A 24,780-nucleotide genomic window follows, 5' to 3' on the forward strand; every position below is an offset into this window, starting at 1 on the left:
GTGTATGCATGCCTTGACAGAAACTAGATTACGGATTACATTTTTGGAATTTTCATCTTGGGGCCTGATACTGTATATTGGAGGTATTTAACTAGATTTGCTCAAGACTTAGCCTTTTGTGACACTGTCATCAAAAATATTGCAAAAAGGGCTTCCCTGGTGGCGCAGTGGTTGGGAGTCCGCCTGCCGATGCAGGGGACACGGGTTCGTGCCCCGGTCTGGGAGGATCCCACGTGCTGCGGGGCGGCTGGGCCCGTGAGCCATGGCCGCTGAGCCTGCGCGTCCGGAGCCTGTGCTCCGCAATGGGAGAGGCCACAGCAGTGAGAGGCCCACGTACCGCAAAAAAAAAAAAAAAAAAAAAAATTGCAAAAAGCATAGTTAACTGTAAGCAAAGTTTTAAAATGTGCTGATGTATCTTCTAGATTCTATTCTTTTCATTTTTCCAGAAAACCACAATATCCTCCAACTTTATCATGTAGTTAGGTAACCAGTAGCTTCAGTTTCTTCCCTCTGATTATCAAGGATTGTGTCCAGGGAAGAATTTTGCTTTAATTACTTAACTATCTTAGAATATTTAAATTTCATCTGTTTTGTTCACAAGAGAATTAACAGTTTTATCTGATTTTACTGGTGAAATGACAGACTTTATCACCCTTCAGAGGAGTTTCACATGAGCAAGTTTGGAAGGGAAAGAGAGATTAAGGTAGAGTGATGGTGGTGATGATAGACCTTAGATGGGGGAAACCTTACAACTTTGACAGCAGTCTCCTCTAGCAACCCATTTGGCTCAAAGACTAGGAACAGCAACATCTTCAACCAAAAAGTCCTGGTAAGGTATTTGGCACCAACCCAAACGCAGAACTACTCACTGCCAGGGGGTTGATCAATGCAGACGTTTTCTAAGAAGAATTTCACATCAGTAGTGGAGATACCTGTATCCCTGCATTAAGGAAGGCTGGTTGTTGATTGTTGCTATGCACCTCTTCCTGAGCAATGGTTATACTTTGTATAGATCTTAAAAAAGAAAAAGAGTACATTCACAGTCAGCAAACATCTACCCTGAGAGTCCTACTCCGTGAAGAAAGGATGTTATAAGAGAGGAAAGCTTTCGTGCAAAAATATATATTGGCAGCTCTCAAAACACCTGACCTCAAAAACCATTCATTAATTAAAGAAATATACATCCATCAACCATAATACATTTAGGAGAATTTAGCATCAATAGGGTTCAAATTTTAGAAAATTCTAATGTAAAAACATTGTAAATCTTCCAAATGATGTAATAATACTGGCTGGCTAACTACCTAATCATCATCTTCATCATTATTTATCCAAAGACATGGAACCTTTTAGTTTAGACCCTGTACCAAAATGCCAATGTAAAAAATAAAGTTTTGTTTAAATTGATGAATATGTGCATCATTTTCTTACATGTAGAAAAATGATTAGAATTATGTAGCAGTTTTCAGATATGTCCATGGGGCAGCCTGTTGTTGACATTTAATTTTGATCACCGCAGAACTCCTGAAGAGTACAATGTTTTCCAGATTGTAGAGGTGAGGAAATATTCCTCCTTCTCCCTAATAGGAGAGACATATTTCTATTCTAGGGATGTCTTCATAAGCCTTCCCTTATCCATCTGTATAACCCACAAATCAGAAAGTTGTACCAAAAGGCAAATCATTTTGCTAACCTCAAGGGTGGAAAGTACATCAAATATTTAGTGGGTGATGGTGTAATTCAAAGGTATGTGGTGGTAGTTTTCATGTCATCACTGTTTTGGGCATTAGCCCTTGGCATCACCCAGAAGAATTTAAAACCAACAAGAAATTAAAACCAAGGCAGGAGAGGTTAGGGCAGTGGGTGAAATGGCAAGTGATGTTCCTTCAGGAGAAATATTAGAAGAATTACCATAGTTATGCCTCTGAATAGCTCTTCCCTTTTTTCAAGGCCAAGAAAATATTCGGCAGATTTGCCAAATACAGCATATTTGCCGTTGGAGAACAGAGGGTTCACTATTTCAGAACGTAAGATTTTAAAACATTGCTTTTGAAAGGATTTCAAATCAGCGTTTTTAAAGGTTGTCATTTCAGCTGTGAAATTTTTTAAATTAAAAAGGAATACTTTGTATGCATATAATAGAAAGCTCATCCTGCAGGATTACATGCAGAATACTATTCCCCTGGGTTTTTCTCTTCCATTACTCATATATAATTTCAGTCTCCCTCTAGCACACCTGCAATCATCTTGGACAGTTTTTTTCTATTCCCTGTGACTCTTTCCCAGCACCACACTCCTGATTCCAACAGACACTGGCTTAAAAAAAAAAAGGCTATAACTCTTTAAGTTCTACTATTGCTATGGCCATGGTGGGTATCACATAGCTTTTTGTTCCATATTACCTGACATGATATAAAAAGATAGGTACTAAGTGAAATCATAGAAGAGTCCTTACTTCTGAAGCTGCTCTGAACTAGTTAACTCACTGAGTTACAGAATAGAGGCATTCCAATTTTTTACCCTTGAAAGCTAAATTTACATTGCTTTGCAGGAAGGCAAAGGAAAACCAATTTTAATTATAAGTACTTATTTTTCCTCCTACACAGGCCCACCAAGACCATCACTATGACCGATGGGGACTATGATTATCTGATCAAACTCCTGGCCCTTGGAGATTCGGGGGTGGGGAAGACGACATTTCTTTATCGCTACACAGACAATAAATTCAATCCCAAGTTCATCACGACAGTAGGGATAGACTTTCGGGAAAAACGTGTGGTGAGTTTTTAACCAAACTGTTAACTGGTTGCTGATCCTACTATATAAGATAAGGATTAAGAAGCTATGTTTATTGCATTGCAAGGTGACTGTCTTTTATCACATGAAATTCATAACCTGTCACTTTAATCCAATTTAAATATTATTTTTTACTGTCTCAATTATAAATAACATTTTGCTTAGAAAAAAATTGAGTGGCACTATCACTTGTCTCCAGCAGTACACAGGGCAACTAAAATCATTTATGGGTTTGTATAGTGTGTTTTCTATGAATTCTTAAGGAAACTTTCAAAACATGAATTAGTATCTAAAATCATTAACTCTTGATCTGAGTTCCTCAATAAAAACAAGTGTTCAGGGCTTCCCTGGTGGCGCAGTGGTTGAGAATGTGCCTGCTAATGCAGGGGACACAGGTTCGAGCCCTGGTCTGGGAAGATCCCACATGCCGCAGAGCGACCGGGCCTGTGAGCCACAACTACTGAGCCTGCGCGTCTGGAGCCTGTGCTCCGCAACGGGAGAGGCCGTGACAGTGAGAGGCCCACGCACCGCAATGAAGAGTGGCCTCCACTTGCCACAACTAGAGAAAGCCCTTGCACAGAAACAAAGACCCAACACAGCCAAAAAAAATTAATTAATTAATTAATAATAATAATTTTAAAAAAGTGTTCATTTCCCTATGCTTACAAAAAAAGTTAAAAGAATGATTGGCAAATAGCTGGACCATGAGCTTTGTGAGTTCTTGCTGCATTTTTATTTATGTGTAGACTCCGCCATCAATCACTAGCTTCTTATGAGCAGAATGTGAGACCAATCCATGCTATGTTTCAAGATAAGGGATTTTAAGTGAGAATCACAACCACTTCCTTCTCCTATGCTAGACGCTAATGACAGGAATAAGGATATTGTGACATGTGAGACCTGTAACATAGGCACAGAAGCTTAGCCAGATTTACTGCCACCCAAGGTATTCTTGATTGCCAAGAGGGCAGTGGCTTCCAGTTGATATCACAAATCCAAAAAAAAAAAAACAAAGAAAATGATGTTGAGAAGTTAAATCATGGTTCCTTATAATGTCCTGTACCTTATCTGAAAGTCCAGTAGTATAGTCTTAGCAAACTTGCTCCCAACCCTTCCAGGGTTTTTCTGTGCCTTCTCCCCTCCCAATTCCCCGCCCCACCCCCAATCTAGGTATAAATCTTTGCAAAGTTTTTCCTTTAAAACATCTTCACTAAGCCATAAGTAAAAGAACTGGATAAATATTAAAATTGCTATGCTTTGTTTAAATAAGAAGTCAAAAGGAATTTAAACTTTTCTAAAAAGAGCCTTTGAAGGGACGACTAGTAAGGAAATACTTGAAATATCCTGTGTAAACTTATTGAGAAATTCCATGTGTTTTTCATTTTGAAAGTCCAGTTCACAGTAGAGGATATTCAGGTATTTGTAAAGCATTTTACTGTTTTAAAAATGCCTTCACATCTGCTATTTCATTTAAGTTTGCAGTAATTCTGTAAAGTAGGAGGAAATGATGGGTCTCAATTTGCTAAAGGAAAATAAGATTCTGTGAAGTTAAATGAAGAGTCTATATTTGAACCTAGAACTTGGGTCCTAAATCTAATGTTTGCTGCCTCCATGAGGAAATGACAGAAGGTGTCTAATTTAAGTTTGCAGGATGCCTAAATTGTTTTGAAAACCATACTTATACTTGACATTTAAAAGTGAGAGTATATGTGATACTTCTGGGGAAGAAAAACAGAGCAAGTATTTATTTTGCACTATGAACTTTGATTATAGTAATGAAGAAAAAATATGCTGAGTGAATGCAGAGAATTTGAATGCTGACAAAATCCAAAGCAGTATCAACTGATGACATTTGTATTTTTTCAGGTTTATAACACACAGGGACCAAATGGGTCAACAGGGAAAGCATTTAAGGTGCATCTTCAGCTTTGGGACACAGCAGGACAAGAGCGGTAACAGTGAATTACTTTGTTTCTAGCTACAAATATCTTAGGAAAACTTATTTTAATGTGAATGCTGTATGTGGTATGTGGACTTGTAAGGATATGCAACTCTCCTTCTGGTTTCAAAATAAACATTTGTATCAAAAAATAAAAGTAAATTATTTGTAGTTAATCGACCATAACTAGCACTGTGTATTTGGTACAGATTTCAAAAATCAGATTTTCAGAAATCTCTGTGAAAATTCTTATGCATTGTCTTTGTACTTTGTAATAGGGAAAAAAAAAAAACTTCTCCAGAATTTAATTAAATTGAGGTGGGAAATTGACATTGTTACAAGTACTACTTGAAGAGGAAGTTGAAGAAAAGGGTGTTAATAGCTTTCTCATCTCTTCCTGCCCTTACACACAGACTCTCATCCTGTGCTGTTTGACTGGCTTTACTCTGAGATTTTGGTCTCACCATCAACCTCCAGCTGGAAGGTTTTACTCCCTTTCCACCTTCCCTGAGCCTCTCCTTTCACCAGGCCTGGCTCACATTACACCTGCTTGGCGGGGCTCTTCTGAACACCCCAAGTGAAACAAACTCCCTCTTTTCTTGAACTCCTACATCTATTCTTCCATCCCTTAAATTACTCAATTAATTATATACCACCTTGCAGTAAGGTGAATCTTTTATTTTTATCTCTAACTGCTGGTCTTTGATTCACTTGTGACCTTCTCACCCCAACACAATTGTGAGCTTTATAAGGACAGAGGCCATACTTGGTTTTTCAGCCTCGTCTCTGGTACAACGTCCAAGTCAAGAGACACTCAGTAGACAGTAGTGTGGATTGTTTAGAGCTGGAGGTGCTATGCCATTATTTGATGAAAATATATTTCTTTGAGATTCAAACTTCCGGAGTGCAAAAGACCCCAAGCTAGTGAAGCTTTTCAATATTAGATTAAACAAAAATTGGCAGTAGATTGTCAGAGAAGATATTTAGAAGGCACATACCTCCCAATTCTACATCACATGTCTTACAATGTTTATGCTGGTAAACACTTCAGTCTTTGAAATGAATCCAAAACATTCTCACTTTCAGTGAGTGTAAACGCCAGGAGAGGTGCTGGGCCCTCTCTGTGAGCTTTTTTGACTGTGAATTCCATTTACACACATCCTTCAACACGGCTGGTTCTTCTGAAGTCATTCCTTACAAGAATCTCTGTTCATATGTCAGTTTTGTTGTCACAAAGATGTATGTTTTATAGACCGATTTAATTCATTTTTGAAGAAGGAATATGAGAAAATGTGGTTCCCATATGTCTTCTCACACGATATGTCAGCCTAGCATGATGGCAGGCTTCTCTCATCTGTCCCCTTAAGACAGCTGCTCCAGGAGTGAAATAGGAAATACTAAGGACAGTCTTAGTACATCAAGGTTATTCATTCCTTGAGAATTTTGCATTCTGTATACAAAAGGTGCAGCTAAGCAGCAGGATAAACAATGCCTCACACCTCAACCCTGTACTGAGGATGACTGGCAGTATAACCCATGTAAGATAATGATTATTGATAAAAGTCACATTATGGGAAGGAGGAAAAAAATCTTACCCCTTATGTAAATCTAAAGGATGCAGGACAGACTTAGTGCTCAGTGAGGGAGAAAGAGCTATAATGTGCCCTGGGATCTGTTTTCTCATGGGGTCCTAGCTTTCCCCACCCTGGGGACACAATGAGATTGGTGGGTGAAGCTAGAAATCAATAAGCTTTCCCCTGGAGTAAACCCTGGAAAGTAAGGGGGTTAACAAGGGTACTGGTCTGAGTGGTCCAGGGTATGAAGCTGGTCCAGAGCAAGAGTATTTTACCCATGTTGCTGTGGATGCAGAAATGTTTGCTCCAATGAGATCTTATCCAGCTAGTATGTTTTAAAGTAACCATCATGTGCTGTGGGCAATGAGAGGGGGATAAGGCACAACCTTATGCTCAAATGAGACACACACACACACACACACGCACACACACACACACACACACACTCTTAAGGAGAGGACAGAGAGCAGACTGTTGTGGCTAAGTTAGCCACACTCTTGTGGTTTGAGCAGGAGACAGTTTTGGGAGTACAGCTAGTTCCCAAAGACAGAGAAAGAACCCTTCAATAAAAGCCCTGTAATCTCTGAGCTTCTAGTGACTGGTAGGAACAAATCCACAGGAAGAAAACTGAGTAAAACTTTTGGTATTTCATAATCATCATAAGTATGTCCTACCAAGGGAATCTTATTTTGGAAATAAAAAGTCATTAAAATATCTCTTCTCCCTGCTTTGGTATTGAAAGTATTGTTCTCTGTTGAAGTCATTTAACACTTTAATAATTTATATCCTTTGCTATTTTCTTTCTTTCTTTCTTTATCTAAATTTGACAGGCATTTAGCAAGCCAAAAATATGCTCAGGGCCATAGAAACACAATGGGTAGCAAGTTAGAAACACAGCTCCTTTTTTCTTGGAGCTACCGGGGTAGAATTTGGACAAATAAACAACTGCAATAATAGCTTTAGGACAGTAACAGGAAGACAAAGAGTGGTTGTCAGGTGCACCAAGAGGACCCCATAAGCTACATGAGGGTGTTGGGAAGTCAGCCTGGGGAGGTGATACTGTTATCTGTAAATATACATACTCATACACAATGTATGAGTGACTCTTACCCAGGCTAAAAGGATAGAAGGTAAAGGAAGCATGAAGGTGAGGCTACCCACAGGAATAACAGCATGTGTGAAAGCCCAGGGGAGAGGGTGAACTTTCTAAGAACTCAAAGAAGATCAGCATGCCTGTGGGTAGTCAAGAGATGAAGCTGGATAGATGAGCAAGGGTTAGTTCGTGCAGAGCCTTGACGGATTGTTGAAAAGTTCAGTCATTATCTTAAGCAAAGTACCATCATTTAAATGTTTGTAGCAGAGGATTTATATCATCAGTGGGAAGAAATCAGGGAAGGGGAGGGTCCCACACAACACTGGAGACGGGAAGCCTGTTGAGAAGGTTGTTGAAATTATCCAGGTGGAAGCTAATGGGTCCAAAACTAGAGTAGTGGCTGGGTACGGGGACAGAAATGAGAAAGTCAGGAGATATTTGTTGATTGCTTGTATATAGCAGGCGAAGTAGAAAGGCTGTGGTGACCAAGGAGGATGGTGATGTCATTGACAGAAAATCAGGAGGAGGGGCCAGTTTGGTTTTAAACACATGAAGTTAAGGGTACCTTCATTTCCTCCAAGTGGAAATATCAAACAAGTAATTGGGCATGTGGTGCAGAGGACAGGAAAAATCTAGACCTATAAATTTGGGGTTCAACATATAGGTGATAATTGAGCCAGGGAAGTGAATGAGATTAACCAGTGAATATATGTAGAGGAAGAAGGGGTCAAGAAGAGAACCCAGAGGAAACCCAAGAATCTACAAATAGACCAAAATAGGAGATCAAAAGTTAGGAGGATGGGCTTCCCTGGTGGCGCAGTGGTGGAGAGTCCACCTGCCGATGCAGGGGACACGGGTTCGTGCCCCGGTCCGGGAAGATCCCACGTGCCGCGGAGAGGCTAGGCCCGTGAGCCATGGCTGCTGAGCCTGCGTGTCCGGAGCCTGTGCTCCACAACGGGAGAGGCCACAACAGTGAGAGGCCCGTGTACCACAAAAAAAAAAAAAAAGAAAAAAAATTAGGAGGACATTTAGGATAGGAAGTGATACGCTTCTCTGTTTCAAAGTCATGTGCCTTTCTAAAAATCAATTGCCAAATTCACTTCTTTACCAGTATAACCCAAACCTTCTCTGGACCTTATGTGTGATCTCTTGTTTTGCCCATTGCTGACATTGAAGTGAATCTCAGAGCATCTTCAACTTCCCTGAGGATGTTGGGTAGAAGGGATTGGAACAAGAGAAAGTCTTTACATCGCATGTGAAGGAGTGCATTCTTCAAAATCCTCCATTAAAGATGAGACTTCTTGCTTTCTCTCCTCAACTACCAAGTCCCTCTGCCTTTCCCTCATTCCCGTAATCAACGTCCTCTTTTTCCTTTCTTCACTGTCTTCCTTCTCCTTAAGAGACATGCATGCCAGCCTAAAGCTCAGTTTTACCCCTAAAGAGTGCTTATAAAAGAGTTTTCTCACCAATGTTGTTCTTCCTTACAAGAGAATCCTAGTTCCAGCTGCTAACAAGTTGTGATTTTCGGCATGTAATCACGGGCATTCATTTTCAGACTACCATGTGCCAAGCTTCCTTCTGGGCACAGACAAGAAAATTGAAAAGTATAAGTTAAAGTCCCAACCATAAAGTGGCTTCTGTTTTAATTGTGGGCCATGAGATGCCCGTGAGCCAATGAGAGAAAGATTCCAAGGGGCTGTGTAAGCGAGCGTGTGGTTGAAGTTTACAAACTCTTGCACGCATACCTGCTATGGAACATGAAGCCGGGACGCGATCTTAAACAAATCTACAACCAGGTGTTCTCCCCGACCCTTCAGCAGTCTTTCTGCCCATTCGGCAGAATAATCCAGAGGGATGCCATGGAGAGTTCATATCTGAAAGGGAAATAGTGTTGTTTGTATTGTCATCAGAATTTGCATGTCTACTGACTTTCAGAACTATCCACTGTGCTTTTTTGGCAGATTCCGGAGCCTCACCACTGCGTTTTTCAGAGACGCCATGGGTTTCTTATTAATGTTTGACCTCACCAGTCAACAGAGCTTCTTAAATGTCAGAAACTGGATGAGTAAGTGGGACTGAGTAACTTCCGTTGGCTACGTTGCTTCTCTGCCTCACAAGATGAAACCAGATTGGGGACCACAGATTAACTCTGAAAAGTCACAGGTTTAGTGTTTCCTGTGTCACCTTCAAAGCGGTGGCTTTTATGTGGCTCATCCAAAGTGGCTTAAAATTGTGTTTTCCTTGGACACCTTAGAAGAATCACCACCTATACGTAAGGACTTTATTGTTGCAATTGGCAGGCCATTAATTCCACTTATCCAGTAAGTCTTGAAGGACTTCTTAAAACTAAATGAGTGGTCACATCTGCTCCATCTAGCCTGGTGGGGACACAGAAAAACAGCAGCGTTTTCTGAGGGGGCAACTGGTACCTACAGTGTGTGCCCTTGCACGTGGGTTAACTAAAGTGTTAATTAACTAATGGGTTAATTAGGTGAGAAATTGTTTCAGAGAAGAGCAGCCACATGAAAATACGGTAGTGTGTCAGTCAACAAGCTCACGTTAAAATTTTACTTCTTTTTTGAAAAGTGTTCAAATGTGAGGAAGACTGGTATAGAAAAATCTCCAGCCTTCATGGCAATTTAAACATAATATAAAGTTTCAAAGTAGCCTAATCAGTTATTAAAGCCAGATTGATATGTCAGCACAGAAGTGTGGTATTTGATTTTTCCTTTATTTTTTAACTGATGTAGCACTAAAGACAATATTTCATTTGCATGTTTTAAATTACGAATACCAATTTTGATCCTAGTGGGACATACCAGCAGTCGCATGGGGCTGGTGCTACTTGTCATTTCTAGATTTGTCAGGGCTGTCTGTGGCCAGAGTGATATTTTTTAAAAGACTAGATCATATTATTCCTCTGCTCAAAGTCCTTTTGGGATTTCCCATCTCACTTGGAATTCCTCTTTAATTCACTTTTACTCTGCCCCAGCTCACTGGCCTCCAGCTAAAGGTCTCTCCCCTGAAAAGCACAATCCTGCCTTGGGGACTTTGATTTCTGTTCGCCTCTGCATTGATTTCTCTTTTCCCATTTATAGCGTGTGTTAGTTCTTTCATCTCCTTCAACTTCTTGTTCAAACCTTATTTATCTCTTGGGAGAAGCTTTCCCTGACAGCCCCATCTAAAACAGTGCTCTTTATCACCGTATATGCCCTCAATACACTTTCTATTTCATTTGGTCACTGCCACCACCTGACATATATTATATTGTATTATATTATATTATATTATATTATATTATATTATATTATATTATATTTATTATATTATATTATTTCTTTGTTTACTTGTGGTTTTGGTTCTTTCTACCACTACAATATAAGCTCTATAAAGGTGCAGACTTGGTCTGCTTTGTTCCACTGCAATACCCCAGATCACCTGGCTGAGTGTCTGGCTGTGTAGATTCTCAAATATATACATATCTTATTATTACATATTATATATAATTAATAATATATATAAATGCTTTAAATGTAAGTTCACTAACAGTGGGGAAAAATACCAACAAATTCTGACTTAACTGCTTCTCCAAATGAGTGTTTATCCTAGGATCTGTCTCCGTTTTCTTTTGCTATTACATTTCTTTTTCCAAGTTTTGGTGTTATTATTAGATTCTGTGGAGATAAGGAGATAATAAGATTATTCAATTCTTTCAGAGACTGATTCGTTCATCATTATTCAAGGTAGATGAGATGCTCCCTTATTACTAAAATTTCCAGAAAGATACAGTTGGGATTTAAGATAATTAATTGCCATATCTAATAAGGCTTTAATTTCTAACATCCAAATAATTGGTGTTATAGAGTAAGCCTTTGTATTCTTCCTCTGACTTCAACAAGGTTGCACATAGCTTGCCTTGAGGTAGACCGTAAAATAGTCCCGTAACCTTGAAAACATAGATTGACAAGTTTTTTATCGTTTCCTTCCTTCCTCCCTCCCTCCCTCCCTTCCTTCTTCTTCTCCTCCTTCTTCTTATCTCCTCCTCCTCCCCCCACCCCCCTTCTCTTTTAAACAGTGTCTCCTGGAGAAAAGAGAAAAACAAGTGACCTATCTTAATATTGTTTCTACATGAATTGGTGGTGGTTCAAAAATGTTCTGCTCTTATGGATCATCACCTTGAACTTCAGGAAAGGGAAATGTAGAAGCCTCCTAAAGGAAAGAGCAAACCTATGTACTTTAAGATCATGTTCTATTATCTCCACTTATATTTGAAGAACAGATGGAATGAAAAACAGTATGTTCATCTCAAAGGGCATTTCCCCAGATATAGAGGAGCACTGATAGGTATTCCTACAAGTGCTCCATATACACTCTTATTAATCTTCACAACCTGCAACCTGTGAGGAATTATCTCCATTTTCTAGATGAGGAAACTGTGGCTGGGAAGAGTTAAGCAACTTGGCTAATATAACATAACTCGTAAGCAGCCAAGCTGCCGATGAACAATTAGATTAGGACTCTGAAGTATGAGCAGTCATTTGACATCACTTGTTTATAACTAACTTGCTGTTTCCATCTGTTTTCTTTCCAAGGCCAACTGCAAGCAAATGCTTATTGTGAAAATCCAGATATAGTCTTAATTGGCAACAAGGCAGACCTGCCAGACCAGAGAGAAGTCAACGAACGGCAAGCCCGGGACCTGGCTGACAAATACGGGTAAGTCAGTCACGTGGAGATGTCCTCTAAACTTGCACACTGCTGCTTAGTAATGGGGTAGGGTCACGAGATTGATATTAGAAGGGATACCTTTGATTCAGGAATGTCGCATGAATGAAAAAGATCTTCCAGAGGAATAGATGTGATGTTTTTAAAGAACTATTTCATAATAATAGCAGCTAACATTTACTGAATGCCTATTATGTGCTAGCAACTGTTCCTAGGCTTTAACTCATCTAACCCCTCATAATCATATATAGGAAATCTAGAGTTATCCCATTTTATATATGAGTAATTGAGACGCAGAGAGATTGAGTAACTGATGGAAGGCCACATAGACAGTAAGTAGTAGAGCTAGAATTCAACCCAGGCAGACTGAGATCAGAGTCCATGCTTTTCAACACTGTACTCTACTGCCTCTCAGTCAATAACTACAAAACTCTAAGGAATAATACCTGACCTGGACATAATATTGCAATCATTATCCTAGCTGAGCTTAAATGGCAGCTTTTAAAATTTTCTAAATATTCCGTGTAATTGTAAATTGACTCCCAAGGCAGAAATGGTCATTCTTTTTCAAATGTAAGCATCTTTGCCAAATCTGTCCATTTTTTACTGAAGGATTCTCCTTGAGAGCTTTATAAGTGTACGTCTTTTTGAAACTTTGGATTCCAAATAAATATAGACTGTATTCACATAAATATCCTATACAGTGCCTGCTTAAATTCTAAATCAGACTTCTAGATAATTGATTGGAGGGAAGTAATAGTTTTAATGGTAACATTGATCACTAGTTTAGGCATTTTTACCCTCTTAATTTTTAAGAATCAGTGATGATGCTTTGGCTTCAAGTCCCTGATTACCTCCTGTATCAGTTTCCTTGCCCATAAAACTTCTTACACCCATACTAAAAAGAAACCCACCAGCTTTCACTCACTGAGGAAAAACAAGGATGTTTTCCAACTCAGCCAGCAAAATCGTGATTATTTCACAATCTCTCAGCCAGCCATGTTTTTGCATGTGTGACTCATTGGCACATCTTGTTGTGTCTTTTCTGGTTCCTTCCTCTCAAAAATATTTGTCATCTCTTCCATGCTAGCATACCATATTTTGAAACAAGTGCAGCGACTGGCCAGAACGTGGAAAAGGCTGTAGAAACCCTTCTGGACTTAATAATGAAACGAATGGAACAGTGTGTAGAGAAGACCCAAGTCCCCGACACTGTCAATGGTTGTAGTTCTGGGAAGCTGGATGAGGACAAACCAGCAGAGAAGAAGTGTGCCTGCTAAACTTTACCCCACGAACTGATCATCCAGAACCCCACGCAAGCATCACTTCCAAAAAAGAGTGACAAACCACACAATTGTTGTTGAGTAGACCATGCATAATAGCATGTCTTTCTTTTTCTGCCAGAAAATCTATTTTAAGAAGTCAGAGTAGTCAACGGTGTTCAAAAGAGTTGACCAGTTGCCCTGAGGCCCCTCCAAACAAGATCAAAGATTTTCCATTGTCATCATACCATCATGGATGCTCAATTTGTTTTCCTTATAAAGAAGATGAGTATATAAGAGAGTATACAAGAAGAAATATCAGGGAGTTTTCAGTCAGAACCAAAGGTACCTTGTCACACTGGGGACAAGAATAGCTTCTAAAGGGATAACATAGAAAGATGACTTTTTTAAATAGTTGGATTTACTTCTTGTATAGAATCTGACTTGTACTTTTATAGGTTTGCATTGGGGGAAACATTAGCTAAAAATGCGTATACACAAAAAAGAATTCTCAGTGGTTCATTAAGAGTGACATTACTATGTACATCTTATAAGCTGTGCTAGAATGACTACCTTACGAGAGGATGAATGTCAGACTTCTGAGAAAATGTAGGAGACTGTGTAATAATGCCATTTGTATATTCTTAATAAATGGCAGATAGACAAGAATAGGACTGTGAATGACAGAGGACAAGAGAAATGCCCAGGGAGAAAAATGAAGGTATGGGAACATGGCATTTGGGCAACTGAAATTAAATTTATCTGTTACAGATGTCTGGGAGAGATACTTAGCCAAATTTCACTCAAGCCAATTAGAAGCTGACATTGTCAGTTGGGATTAAGAGAGTCTCCAGAGGTTTGCATTTCCAACAAAATTTTAGAAATTGGTGTAGTGTTCAGCTTCACATTTCATATTTCTTAGCAATCATGATAAAAAGTCACAAAGAGAAATTGAAGATTGCTGTTTATTAACTATCTCTTTATGCACTCAAGAAAAACTATTTAGCCTTAATTTTTTTAGATAAAATATGTTGGTGATATGAAATAAAAAGTGACTATTAATTCTAGGTTTCTTTCTGATTTACAAAGCACTGGAAACTCTAAATCACATTACTCTCCTCCAACCCACACCCACCCCTGGCTTGGAATCAATTGTAAAAATAGAGGGATGTCACTTTGTAGATCAACAACTTCAGAATAATGATGGATCGATTTTATGGTCACTCTGAATTTTCATGTCATTTATCACATAAAAATTGATGATACATCATGCCATATTAAGTGTATTTAGCATCTGTTTTTATTTTGCCTAAGGCAAAACACCTATGCTTGAACTATATTGGGGGGTTGACAGAGATGGAGCTGTATTTTATCCAAGCAAAAATTTTGTTAATGGCTTTATTTTTCACATAATGCTGTCTTTTCTTTCTAAAAATGATCACAAAGGTATTTTCCATTGGCCTATTAGTATTGCATCTAAACATTGGCTTTTGATTTAGTTTCTGGTAAGCTAAGCCACTCCTATTACTATTATTTATGTATTTCAGTCAATTTTGTCAATAACAAAGTCATCATACTTTGGGTTTTCTCTTTTTATTGTGAATATATGATTTTTCTACAGGATAGTTCCTCTTTGTAGAAAAATTTGCCAATTAAACTTCACTTTTCTAGACCCTCTGTATATTTTTTGTTAAGTTACAAACATAGGAAACTCTAAATCCCAGCCTCCCACCTTTAACCTCCATCTACCAACCTCCACTGGGTGTCAATCAGTTTTAGGAACACAGATCCAAGCGACTGTCTAGTTACAAGGCCCAGAAATGTGCCATAAATCCAGGTAATTTGGAAGCTTTAATGGAGTTAGTCCTTAACAGATTAACAAATTCTCACTGTCAGCTGCCCAGGTCCTCTGATTTCTGCAGCACGATGCCAACTTCTAAGGTTGGTCATGAGTGGGTATTCACTCCCAGGATGCTTTTCTCTATGATGCTATTCATGACCTCAGTGCCTGTGCCAGGAGGATAGAAAGCTATTAGCTATCGTCAAAGATGTTTCTTCTGAGACGAATATGAGCAAAAACAATGTAACCATTGGTGTGGCAAAATTTAGTGAACTTCTTGGTCATTCGGTCGATTTCTCCTTTGGATTCAAATTATGATGCCCCCTGCATTTCCACAACAGGGAATACTTAGCCTTTCTAAAATCCAAAAAGAATTTTATTTTGGATATGCCTTTTTGTTTCTATTTATTTTCCAGTTACATGATTGATTTACTTATCCAAGATTCTGTCACTGTCAGTTATTTAACAAACCTTTATTCAGGGTCTATTTTAAGATCATTATTTGATAGCCATAGCATGAAGCAGAGGGTGATGATGCTTATAATTAAAGAACTATTCCTATAAAAATAACAATTATTGGTAATAATCTCAAGAGGAATGAAATTTAAAACAGACAAGAAAATTAATTTAAAATAGTATTCTACTTATAAATAAACACTTAATCTAAAAAAAAATGTTTTCTCTGTCAAGTTTGAGGTAAGACCCTAAAGTCTATGTAACCATTACTAGTAACCATTACTCTTTCATTATTTCAGAATTAATTATTCTGTATAATTCATTTTACAATTTCAGATTGACTTGGGGTCACGAAGTATACAGACTGCTTTTAAAGAATTGCATACACCCTTTAATACACAGCAATATGTATTACTTATTTTGTCCCAAATTCTTTAGTTAACCATATCATATTTTGGAGAATTATTTAAAATGTACATGAAGTTCCTTTCTGATATAGAAACCATTTTGGAAGTGTTTACACTGGTTTAATGTTTACATTGCTCTAACACAGTGCCTCAGAGACCTCCTTGACCAAATTTGTCTCCAGCCCCATAGCTTATTTCCTATAATACCATCTTGTAGGAAGGCCTCACAGAGACACTAGTGCAGCTAAAGGTATTCTGAGGTCTTCAGCAAAGGGTATAAGAATCTTATTCAAATCTGGAGATTATTACCACCATCTCCTGGTCACTTTTTGGGGAGTGGGCATTACTTGAGACTCTGTGATTAGGTACAAGGTTACCTTTTAATGTAAAAAAAAAAAAGTCCTTTGAAAAATGTATCAAATATAGTTGAGAGAACATGTTTGTCTTGGTGTGACGAGGGTAACAAGTCACAAATTGGCAGGAAAAAAAATGCTAAATGCTGGGAATTGAGCTTGTGGGTCTCTACATAAGAATTTCAAAACTCTGGCCAGTCCCACTCCAGCCAAGTTGCTATCATTTCCATATTATCAGCTAGCACGCTGCAAAAAATTTGAAACCAGCGTTTAATAAAGTAAATATTTTACCTGTTGTTTTTAACCAGATGGGACATTCTATGTATCAGTGGGTGTCTTTGTTATGCTTCTAGTATGTTATTCTCTGCCAATCTGTACAGATAAGAGGAAAGGGGCAAGAGTTTTTATCAGGCGTTTCTTGTCTTCTTTATAAGAGAGAGAAACTTGACCATAGAGCAGGACTCACTACATTAAAAGATAGTTTAATAACAGCTGAAATATTCTTTAAAGTGTAAATTTTGTCCACTGGGAATCAACAAATTTGATGAAGCTCATATACATTCTCACCAATGGAGTGGGTGCATCGGTTGGAAGGAGAAGCAATATGTGTAAAGAGATACAGTGTATAACTAGGTGTAGTATATAACCTGGAACTAAAAATTTGAGGGAGAATCCTCATCCATAAGGAATTTTTGAGATTAAAATTCTAATTGTAAAGAGATAATGTTGAAGTTTCTGGTGTCCTAAGATACTTAATAACTCTTTAAAAGGAAGATCTGGGAGCTACATTAGCCAAAGTGATAGAAAAGTTGTCTTTCACCTTCTACTCCCAAGCTTTAAAGCGTTAAAAGAAGTCTAGTGTATGTGAATATTTTAGGGAAAGCTTTATTATTTTTAAAGATTCCAAGATACTGTCTATATTTGAAAAGCTTGCCTAAGAATTCACCAAAAGCTGTATTTTCTTCTTGATCTTTGACCAAAGTGGTATAAGTTTATTTCTGGGGAGAGTGCTGAGCTCTTAAATATGGAAAGTAGATAGAGAGTATTCTCTGAGATGAGTGTTGTCTCAATGCTTTATAAATCTATGGAGATACTTGTCTCATAAAGTAGAACTGATAAAAATAAAATATTGTTAGCTGAATAGGGAATTTCATAAACTTATTGCCTTGGAGTTTTGGGGTAGAGACTCAACCACATTGACATTGTTGAGCAAGAACTATAGAGATTAAAGATTAAAGTTGTCTAAATAGAGTTTCTAACTATGGCAGAACATGGAGAAGACCATACTTACAAGGTTGATTTTTAGGCAGGAAAAAAAAAAGACTGACAGAACAATGTTTGTAACCAGATCTATGGCAAATATTTATCCATTATTTTTATCTACCAACTAGAGGTTTATGCCCTTAGAACTAAGCTAATAAAGATATTTAAACACTAAATATTTCATGATTGGCATCAAAATTTGGGAAAATTAGAAACATTTACTCTATCTGAACCAAATTTTCTCATAAATTGCACTTTAATTTTTTAAGAAGTAGCATCACAAAGATGTCTTTCTGCAGAGCTCTTTTTACCAATAGCCTATGATTGAGATATTTTCTAAATTCATATTTAGAGAGAATAACAAGCAAACAAACAAAACCATAAGTACCAAAATAATGGGGTTATTTTAAAAGGTGTTATCTTTTGAAGAAAAAGAGTACAAAGAAATTGTCTTTGAATTGAGTTATTTAAATCTGTTTCCGAGTTCATTTTCTTTCCAACTGGTCGTGGAAGTCATGGCTATTATCCCTCAGTCGACTTAGTCATTAGCAAGTTCTGTGGGAGCCGCATGTCTGTTCTTAACCTAATAGATCCCTTATTTAACCAATGGCTGTTGTCCTTATGTCTGTTGGCACGTCAAAACAGTATCTGTCCCTAGCAAAGTAATAACATATGCTTATCCTTACTCTTCTCCAGGTTATTTTTTCAAATGTTCTTTGAGAGGAAGCCTAGTATTATAGAAAGGAAAGTGGCCAAAAGAACAATTTGGGGGCCATGGGTATGTCATTAAATACGGCTTCTCCAAGTAGGAGGCTTCTAAGTCCTACATGCCTCACAGGGTTCATGTCGGGCCCAAATGAGAACATATATAGAAGCTGGTTTGTAAATTATGTTCCATTTCATAAACTGACACTATTATCCCAAGCTAAGAATAATAAAATATCACAGTCATACTTTCACAACCATACTTTCACAAGTGTTATAGCAGGGACAAAACACTAATTTTAGTAGAGATATTGGAAACTTGAAATGGGTAGTCAGCTCACTGTCATTGTATTTGATTGAAAATGTTTAATATATCTCAAGTTATTGAAAAAATATGAGTTCTATTTCATTTTGTAGGTCATCTTGTATTTCTTTCGAGGAATCCAATTACATTCTAGATAGTATATTACAATCTGGCCGAAATCCTCCTTGTATAAATAGGGCTTCTGTGTCCACAGCCTTATAAAAGATACTGACTGTATCTGAAATTATTTGGGGAAAATAAGTTATCCCACTTAATGTGTTAAAAGTAGACAACGTTCTGGCATAATACTGAAGTGCTGCACTGTACCCCAATGGTCTACATTTAAGTGATATTATCCTCATTTTTAGGCTAAGCACGTTCGATTGTTTTGTCTGTCATTTACTCAGATCTCTGTTTTGTCTAGTGCCATGAATGTAAATTAAAACCTTAAACATGGAGTTTTTATTCTCTGTGCCCCTGAATAGACTGTGGTGCCTGACAGACACTGTGAGGTCAGTATTTTGTTGTACCAAAGTTCTAGTAGCTTCAGAAATCAGAGCATCCAATGATTTTGTGGCGTGTGGGTTTCAAAACTATGGTTGAAAACTGTATTCAGTGGTTGTTTCTGCACACTTTTCAAATAAAAATGCATTTTTATCAATTATTTTGTATATTCAAAACAATCTTATTTCTGTGCTGAAGTTGAATGAATGGTGGATGGGGAACATTAAATCAGTATCAGTATGGGAATTGTATCCCATTAAAAATGATATCCATCAAGAACTAGGAAAGAAGTGATTTGGATTTGGCCAAGTGGTTTTTATCCATCTCTCTAAACTTTCTAATTTATTATTTGTCTAAAGGCTGGAATTTTCAAGGGACCTTTTCTAATAATTTTAAATGATACATTTATAAAGTTAGCAGTTAGCATGTTACAGTATTCCATGGTATGTCAACACCTCAATGTATTATAACCTATTTCTTCACCATAATAAAATGCTGAGGCGGATGGTAATATCTCCTTTAGTTACAGACTGGTGACAGGACCAATGTTCAAGGCCAATTCAAGACCACAACCATACAGCTTCCTCTTAAATGTTCATTTGCAAAGGCTGCCTTGTTCCCAGAGTTGTTCTCCCTCCATATGTTACTTAGATAGGCTTTGCCAAGATAATGATGAGTTTTTAATTTAAAGATAAACAACTCTCCCACTGCAAGCAAATAAATCCTTGGCACCGTTCTCTCAACTTTACTCCATGGTAGCAGTAATGCTGTTTCACACAGGCAGAATCTTTTGCCTCCTGGATTCATCTTAAATAATTCAAGTCAGTAGAGACTTGCTTTTCCTAATGGTTTATAGGGTGTAAAAATAGTCATAACATGCCCCCTATTGAGGAAAAAATAAGGCCATCTTGTAATGGTAGGATTTCTCTTTTTAAAACTGTATGTAAGGTATTTGTATGATCACAGTTCTCTATACCAAGGAAAATTTCATTTCTAATATGGATTACTACTTGTGGAGAAAGAATAGCTGTAATAAGAGTGTGAGCATTGCTCTTCTGTTAGAAACTCATTTAGGGGACTTGCATTATGGTTTAGGAGGCCAACACACTAATTATAATTTGACTGAGGCTATATTGTAAGTAATAGAAAAAATTTGTGATAAGAACCAGATTTTTGAAATTATCATCACTTTGGACCATTTCCGTAGGTCTCTGAGAGAATGACTCTCTTAAAAAAGACTCTTTTTTAAACCTTTAACCAGAAGGTTTAAAAAAAAGAAAAAGCAGATTTCAGTCTCTTTCATTGATTCCCTAGAGAAACTTACATCATGAGTTCATTCACTCTCATGAAAAAATGAACCAGAAGGAGCAACTTGGCATCATGTTAGTCAACACATTGGATTATGAAACCATATCACCCAGCCTCATGGGCCCCCTTCTCCCCTGACTCCCAAGAGCAGTTCTGCGTGAGTCCTCTAGGCCAAGAGGGTAGGTCAAAACAAGACTTCTCAAATGAACCTTTTAAGGGCAGTTTTCTCTTCACTGCCCCTTCCACAGAACATGAGCTTGCTCAGTATGTCAGGGAAACATGGGCAAAGGAGAGGATTGAGATACAGATTCCTGAAAATCATTAGCTTACCGCCACTAGGAAGTCAAAAAAGAACTTGAAGGATAACTTACTAAACAAATACAAGGGATGAGTTATACAATGGAAATGTGAAGGAATACGTTGTGTGGAGAATAATTTAGACAGTACTGGGGCTTATTCTTTACATGCCCGTCCAGCTGATGTCCTGGCTATTCCGGAATACACCTGGCCTGCCTGCCCCTAGGGACACATGCACTTGTGCTTGCCTCTGCCTGGACCCCTCTTCCACCAAAAAACATCTCCTTCCAGTCACTTCCCTAGCATTCTTCCTATCTTTGCTTAAATATTACCTTCAAAGAGAGAGGTCTTATTTAAAATCAGTATCCTATGTAACTGACCAATCTATACACAGTTTAGTTTCAATTATCAGTCAGATAAAAATTGCTGCCACAGCCTTTCACCCCTGGTAACTCCTTTTCCCTATGTTCTGCTTCACTTTTCTTCATAGTCCATAGGACTTCCCTGAGTTTATCTGTTCCTCATCATTGGAAGATATTTCCATGAAGGTAGAGATTTTCCGCTTTTCTTTCTTCCCTGCCAGATGCACCTCTTCCCTCTCCCCACTGCTGTCGCCTTGGCATCTAGAACAGTGCCTGGCAAATAGAGAGCCCCAATAAATATTTGGTGAAAGAAGAAATGAATGAATCTTGTGTGAGAAACGAACTGGGTGGATTGTAGAATAACATAGTGTTAACTTAAATTTTTTATACTACTTTATTGAAGTAAATGTTTAAATTGGGCCTCCCTGGTGGCGCAGTGGTTGAGAGTCCGCCTGCCGATGCAGGGGATACGGGTTTGTGCCCCGGTCTGGGAGGATCCCATATGCCGCGGAGCGGCTGGGCCCGTGAGCCATGGCCGCTGGGCCTGCGCATCCGGAGCCTGTGCTCCGCAATGGGAGAGGCCACAACAGTGAGAGGCCCGCATACCGCAAAAAGAAAAAAAAAAAAAAATGTTTAAATTGTACAATTTATTGATTTTTTGTCATAAAACGTACCCACGAAAATATGACCATTATCAACACACTGAACATGCTATTACTTCCCAATGTTTCCCTGTACTCCTTCACACTCTCTCCCTTTACTCCGGTCCCCAAATACTGATTTGCTCTCTGTCCCCATAAAATAATATGGTATATCCTCTGTTTTTCTTTTGGATTTTTTCAAGTGTAATAATTTGATATTTATCCATTGTTGTAATATTTGTGGTTTATTTTTATTGTTGAGTTATATTTCAAAATGAAGGAAGGAAGGAAGAGATGTAGGAAAGGAATTATAATGTTTATGATATTTGTTTAAAGAATTTTTAGTTATTGATAGATTGAATTCCTACTCTGATATTGATAAAGATTCTATAATTATCTTCAGATCAGAAGATTTCAGGTTAGGTAAGAATTTTCAAAGTGAAGCAGTATGAAAGAATTCGATAAAGTGTGTGTTCTTAATTTTATAATGCTACCATTTTTTTCAAATTTAGAATAAAAACATAATAGATTACTTTCGCTGTTAATTTGGATTCACAGAAAATTCGGAGAAAAATTCAAAGAGCTATCTAAATATCTGCACACTGATAAAAACAATCTATTTATTATGGGTTATATTGTCATTAACAGTCAAATAACAACTACTTAATTCATTTATGCATAATAATTTTAATGTAAAAAGAAACAAAACCCGCAAAATATGGCATCAATTTTCTTTATTTTAAGGCATATCATAAGCAATTATTAAAATGGTATATATTATACCAATTGTTTAAACATTTCTTAATAATTTGTAACAATATATGTAATCAAAGTGAAACTAAGTTTCTTTTCATCTCCCACCTCCATGTAGTTACTTCATAGCCCACCTCAGACCTTCTTATCCAATATTTTGATTAGTATAATTATAAGTACAAATACTTTGACTACAATTGAGGTTTTTGTTTTTGTATTTTCTGTGTGGTACTACTTTTAGACTCATAAATTTCATTCTCCATTGTAGTGATTTTTTTATCACTGAGAAATGTTTATTTAAAGAAAGAATTCAAATGATGAAGCCGAAACGATGAGGAGATAGGAAATAATCCATACGTGACATATAAATTATCTACTGATGTTAGTAAAACAATACTCTTGTATTTGAAGAGTTCAGATCTTTTTAGGCTTCTGAAGCTGCTTATTCTTATTCTCAAGAGATCCAAACACCATCCCAAAGTGAAGCTGGAGACCACATGAGCAGGTCCTACCTGTATTACATTGAACTGTACTTCTGTGTTCAAAAATGAATATAGTGAAACCCAAATAAAATTCAACAGTGTCCTTCCATTTTTGATTTGAAAATACATTATTCTAATGGAAATCATCCAGGTTGTTAGGTCAGTTAGATGGGTCCATTCCAAAAGCTCACATTTATTACAACCCAGCATGATGGTTGGGGTATAAGAGGAATCTAAGTGATCTCTAAGTGAAAGGTGAAATCTCCTACCACACTGCAGATGCTTAAAGCAGAATTCATGATCCCAACACCCCTACAGATGTGCCAGGAAATGCATTACCAAAAATCTTCAATGTGGCATAAAGGCATGAATAATAAAGGTAAAATTAGCAGATTTTTAGCAGGAAGCTTTTCTGTACTAAGTACTCACGAGGGTAGACCAACAGTGAAAGGCCAACTCATCTCAGCAAAATATTTACCTGATTAGTAAGTGTTGTTTCTGACTGTCATCCACAGTGTGGTGCAGAAAGCCAACAAAAAAGCTGTGTTTGTTAAAGTAGCAAAAAGAGAGACATTTCTATAGCTGGGAGGTGTCTCAGACCACCAGGTAGTAGTATCAATAGCCAAGTCAAAGGTTCAAATGTTCGCTCCATAGTTAGCAGTTAGGAAAATTACTTAATCAATGACAGTATCCTCCTCTGAAGAATAGGGATAATAATATGACCTATTTCTGAGGGTTGTTGGGAGGACTAAAGCAATTAATACAGGTGAAGTACTTAGAACTGTTCCTGGCATAGGGTGACTGTGTCCTAAATATTATTAGATAACTACACCTTAAAAACTACAAAGCAATAGAAACAAGAAGTATGAAACTCACACACATAGTTACGCAACACTGCAAGGACTACAGTACTCTGCTGAATTTAGAAAGATATTACTTCATCTCATTTGTAAATACCTTTAAATATTTCATAGATCATACAGATGTTTCACATTCCACCTTGAAAGGCATGAAGCATCTTTCCTGAGAAAATGTTTAGAGTTATACACCAAAGAGAATGATCAAAAAGCCTACAGGTAATTCACCTTTTAGGATGACAAAGGTCTCCCATTATGCCTTTCGCTGAAGTGTGTTCTGCTTTCCTGAGTGTCAGTATGTTTGTATTTCTACAAGTTAGAGTTTTCTTTTACTTATAGCAATCACAAATTCCACCTGTAATTAATGCATTTATCAAAATTTAAGTCACTTTCATAAAATCACTAGACATATAATTCCAAGTTCATGAATTCAGATTCCTCCTGGCTGCAGACAGCAGCCACTGCTCCTTTGAACCCATAATGAATACCTTTTTATGGAGGTATGAGCTAACAGCACTGTGTTCTATACTTTCCCCTAAACATTCTACTTAGATAATATTAATAAAGATCAAAAAGAAAATCAGTCACAAAGGCAGAATCACAAAGTGTATTTCTTTGTGCTGATGTGTGGGTTGCCTCTAGCAACCGAAGTTCAATCCCAGCTGAAGAACAGCAGCCTCCTAAGGTGTTGTGAAGCAGCCAGAATTCTCGACTTTGGAGGGTTGTTTGGTTTGGGGAATTAGCTAAAAAGAATCTACTCCTTTTTCTGCCCTTAATTCAGTAGAGAATAACTCTCCCACTAACCATGGGTTAGGAGATGAATTTATATCATGGTAAGATATTTCTTATTATCCAAAAG

General features: G+C 37.6%; 1 protein-coding gene across 1 annotated transcript; it reads left to right on the forward strand.

The window, feature by feature from the left end:
* Positions 1-2,610: 2,610 nt before the first annotated feature.
* On the forward strand, positions 2,611-13,407 carry RAB27B (RAB27B, member RAS oncogene family; the record flags this gene model as incomplete). The annotated part of the gene is made up of 5 exons (XM_081252791.1): positions 2,611-2,778; positions 4,663-4,748; positions 9,364-9,467; positions 11,995-12,118; positions 13,218-13,407. The coding sequence occupies exons 1-5, from the start codon at positions 2,626-2,628 to the stop codon at positions 13,405-13,407; spliced, it is 657 nt and encodes a 218-aa protein (XP_081108917.1). The 5' UTR covers positions 2,611-2,625.
* Between the last annotated feature and the right edge of the window lie 11,373 nt (positions 13,408-24,780).

This window comes from Mesoplodon bidens, assembly GCF_964165515.1.
Source record: "Mesoplodon bidens genome assembly, chromosome: 13".
Lineage (NCBI taxonomy): Eukaryota > Metazoa > Chordata > Mammalia > Artiodactyla > Ziphiidae > Mesoplodon > Mesoplodon bidens.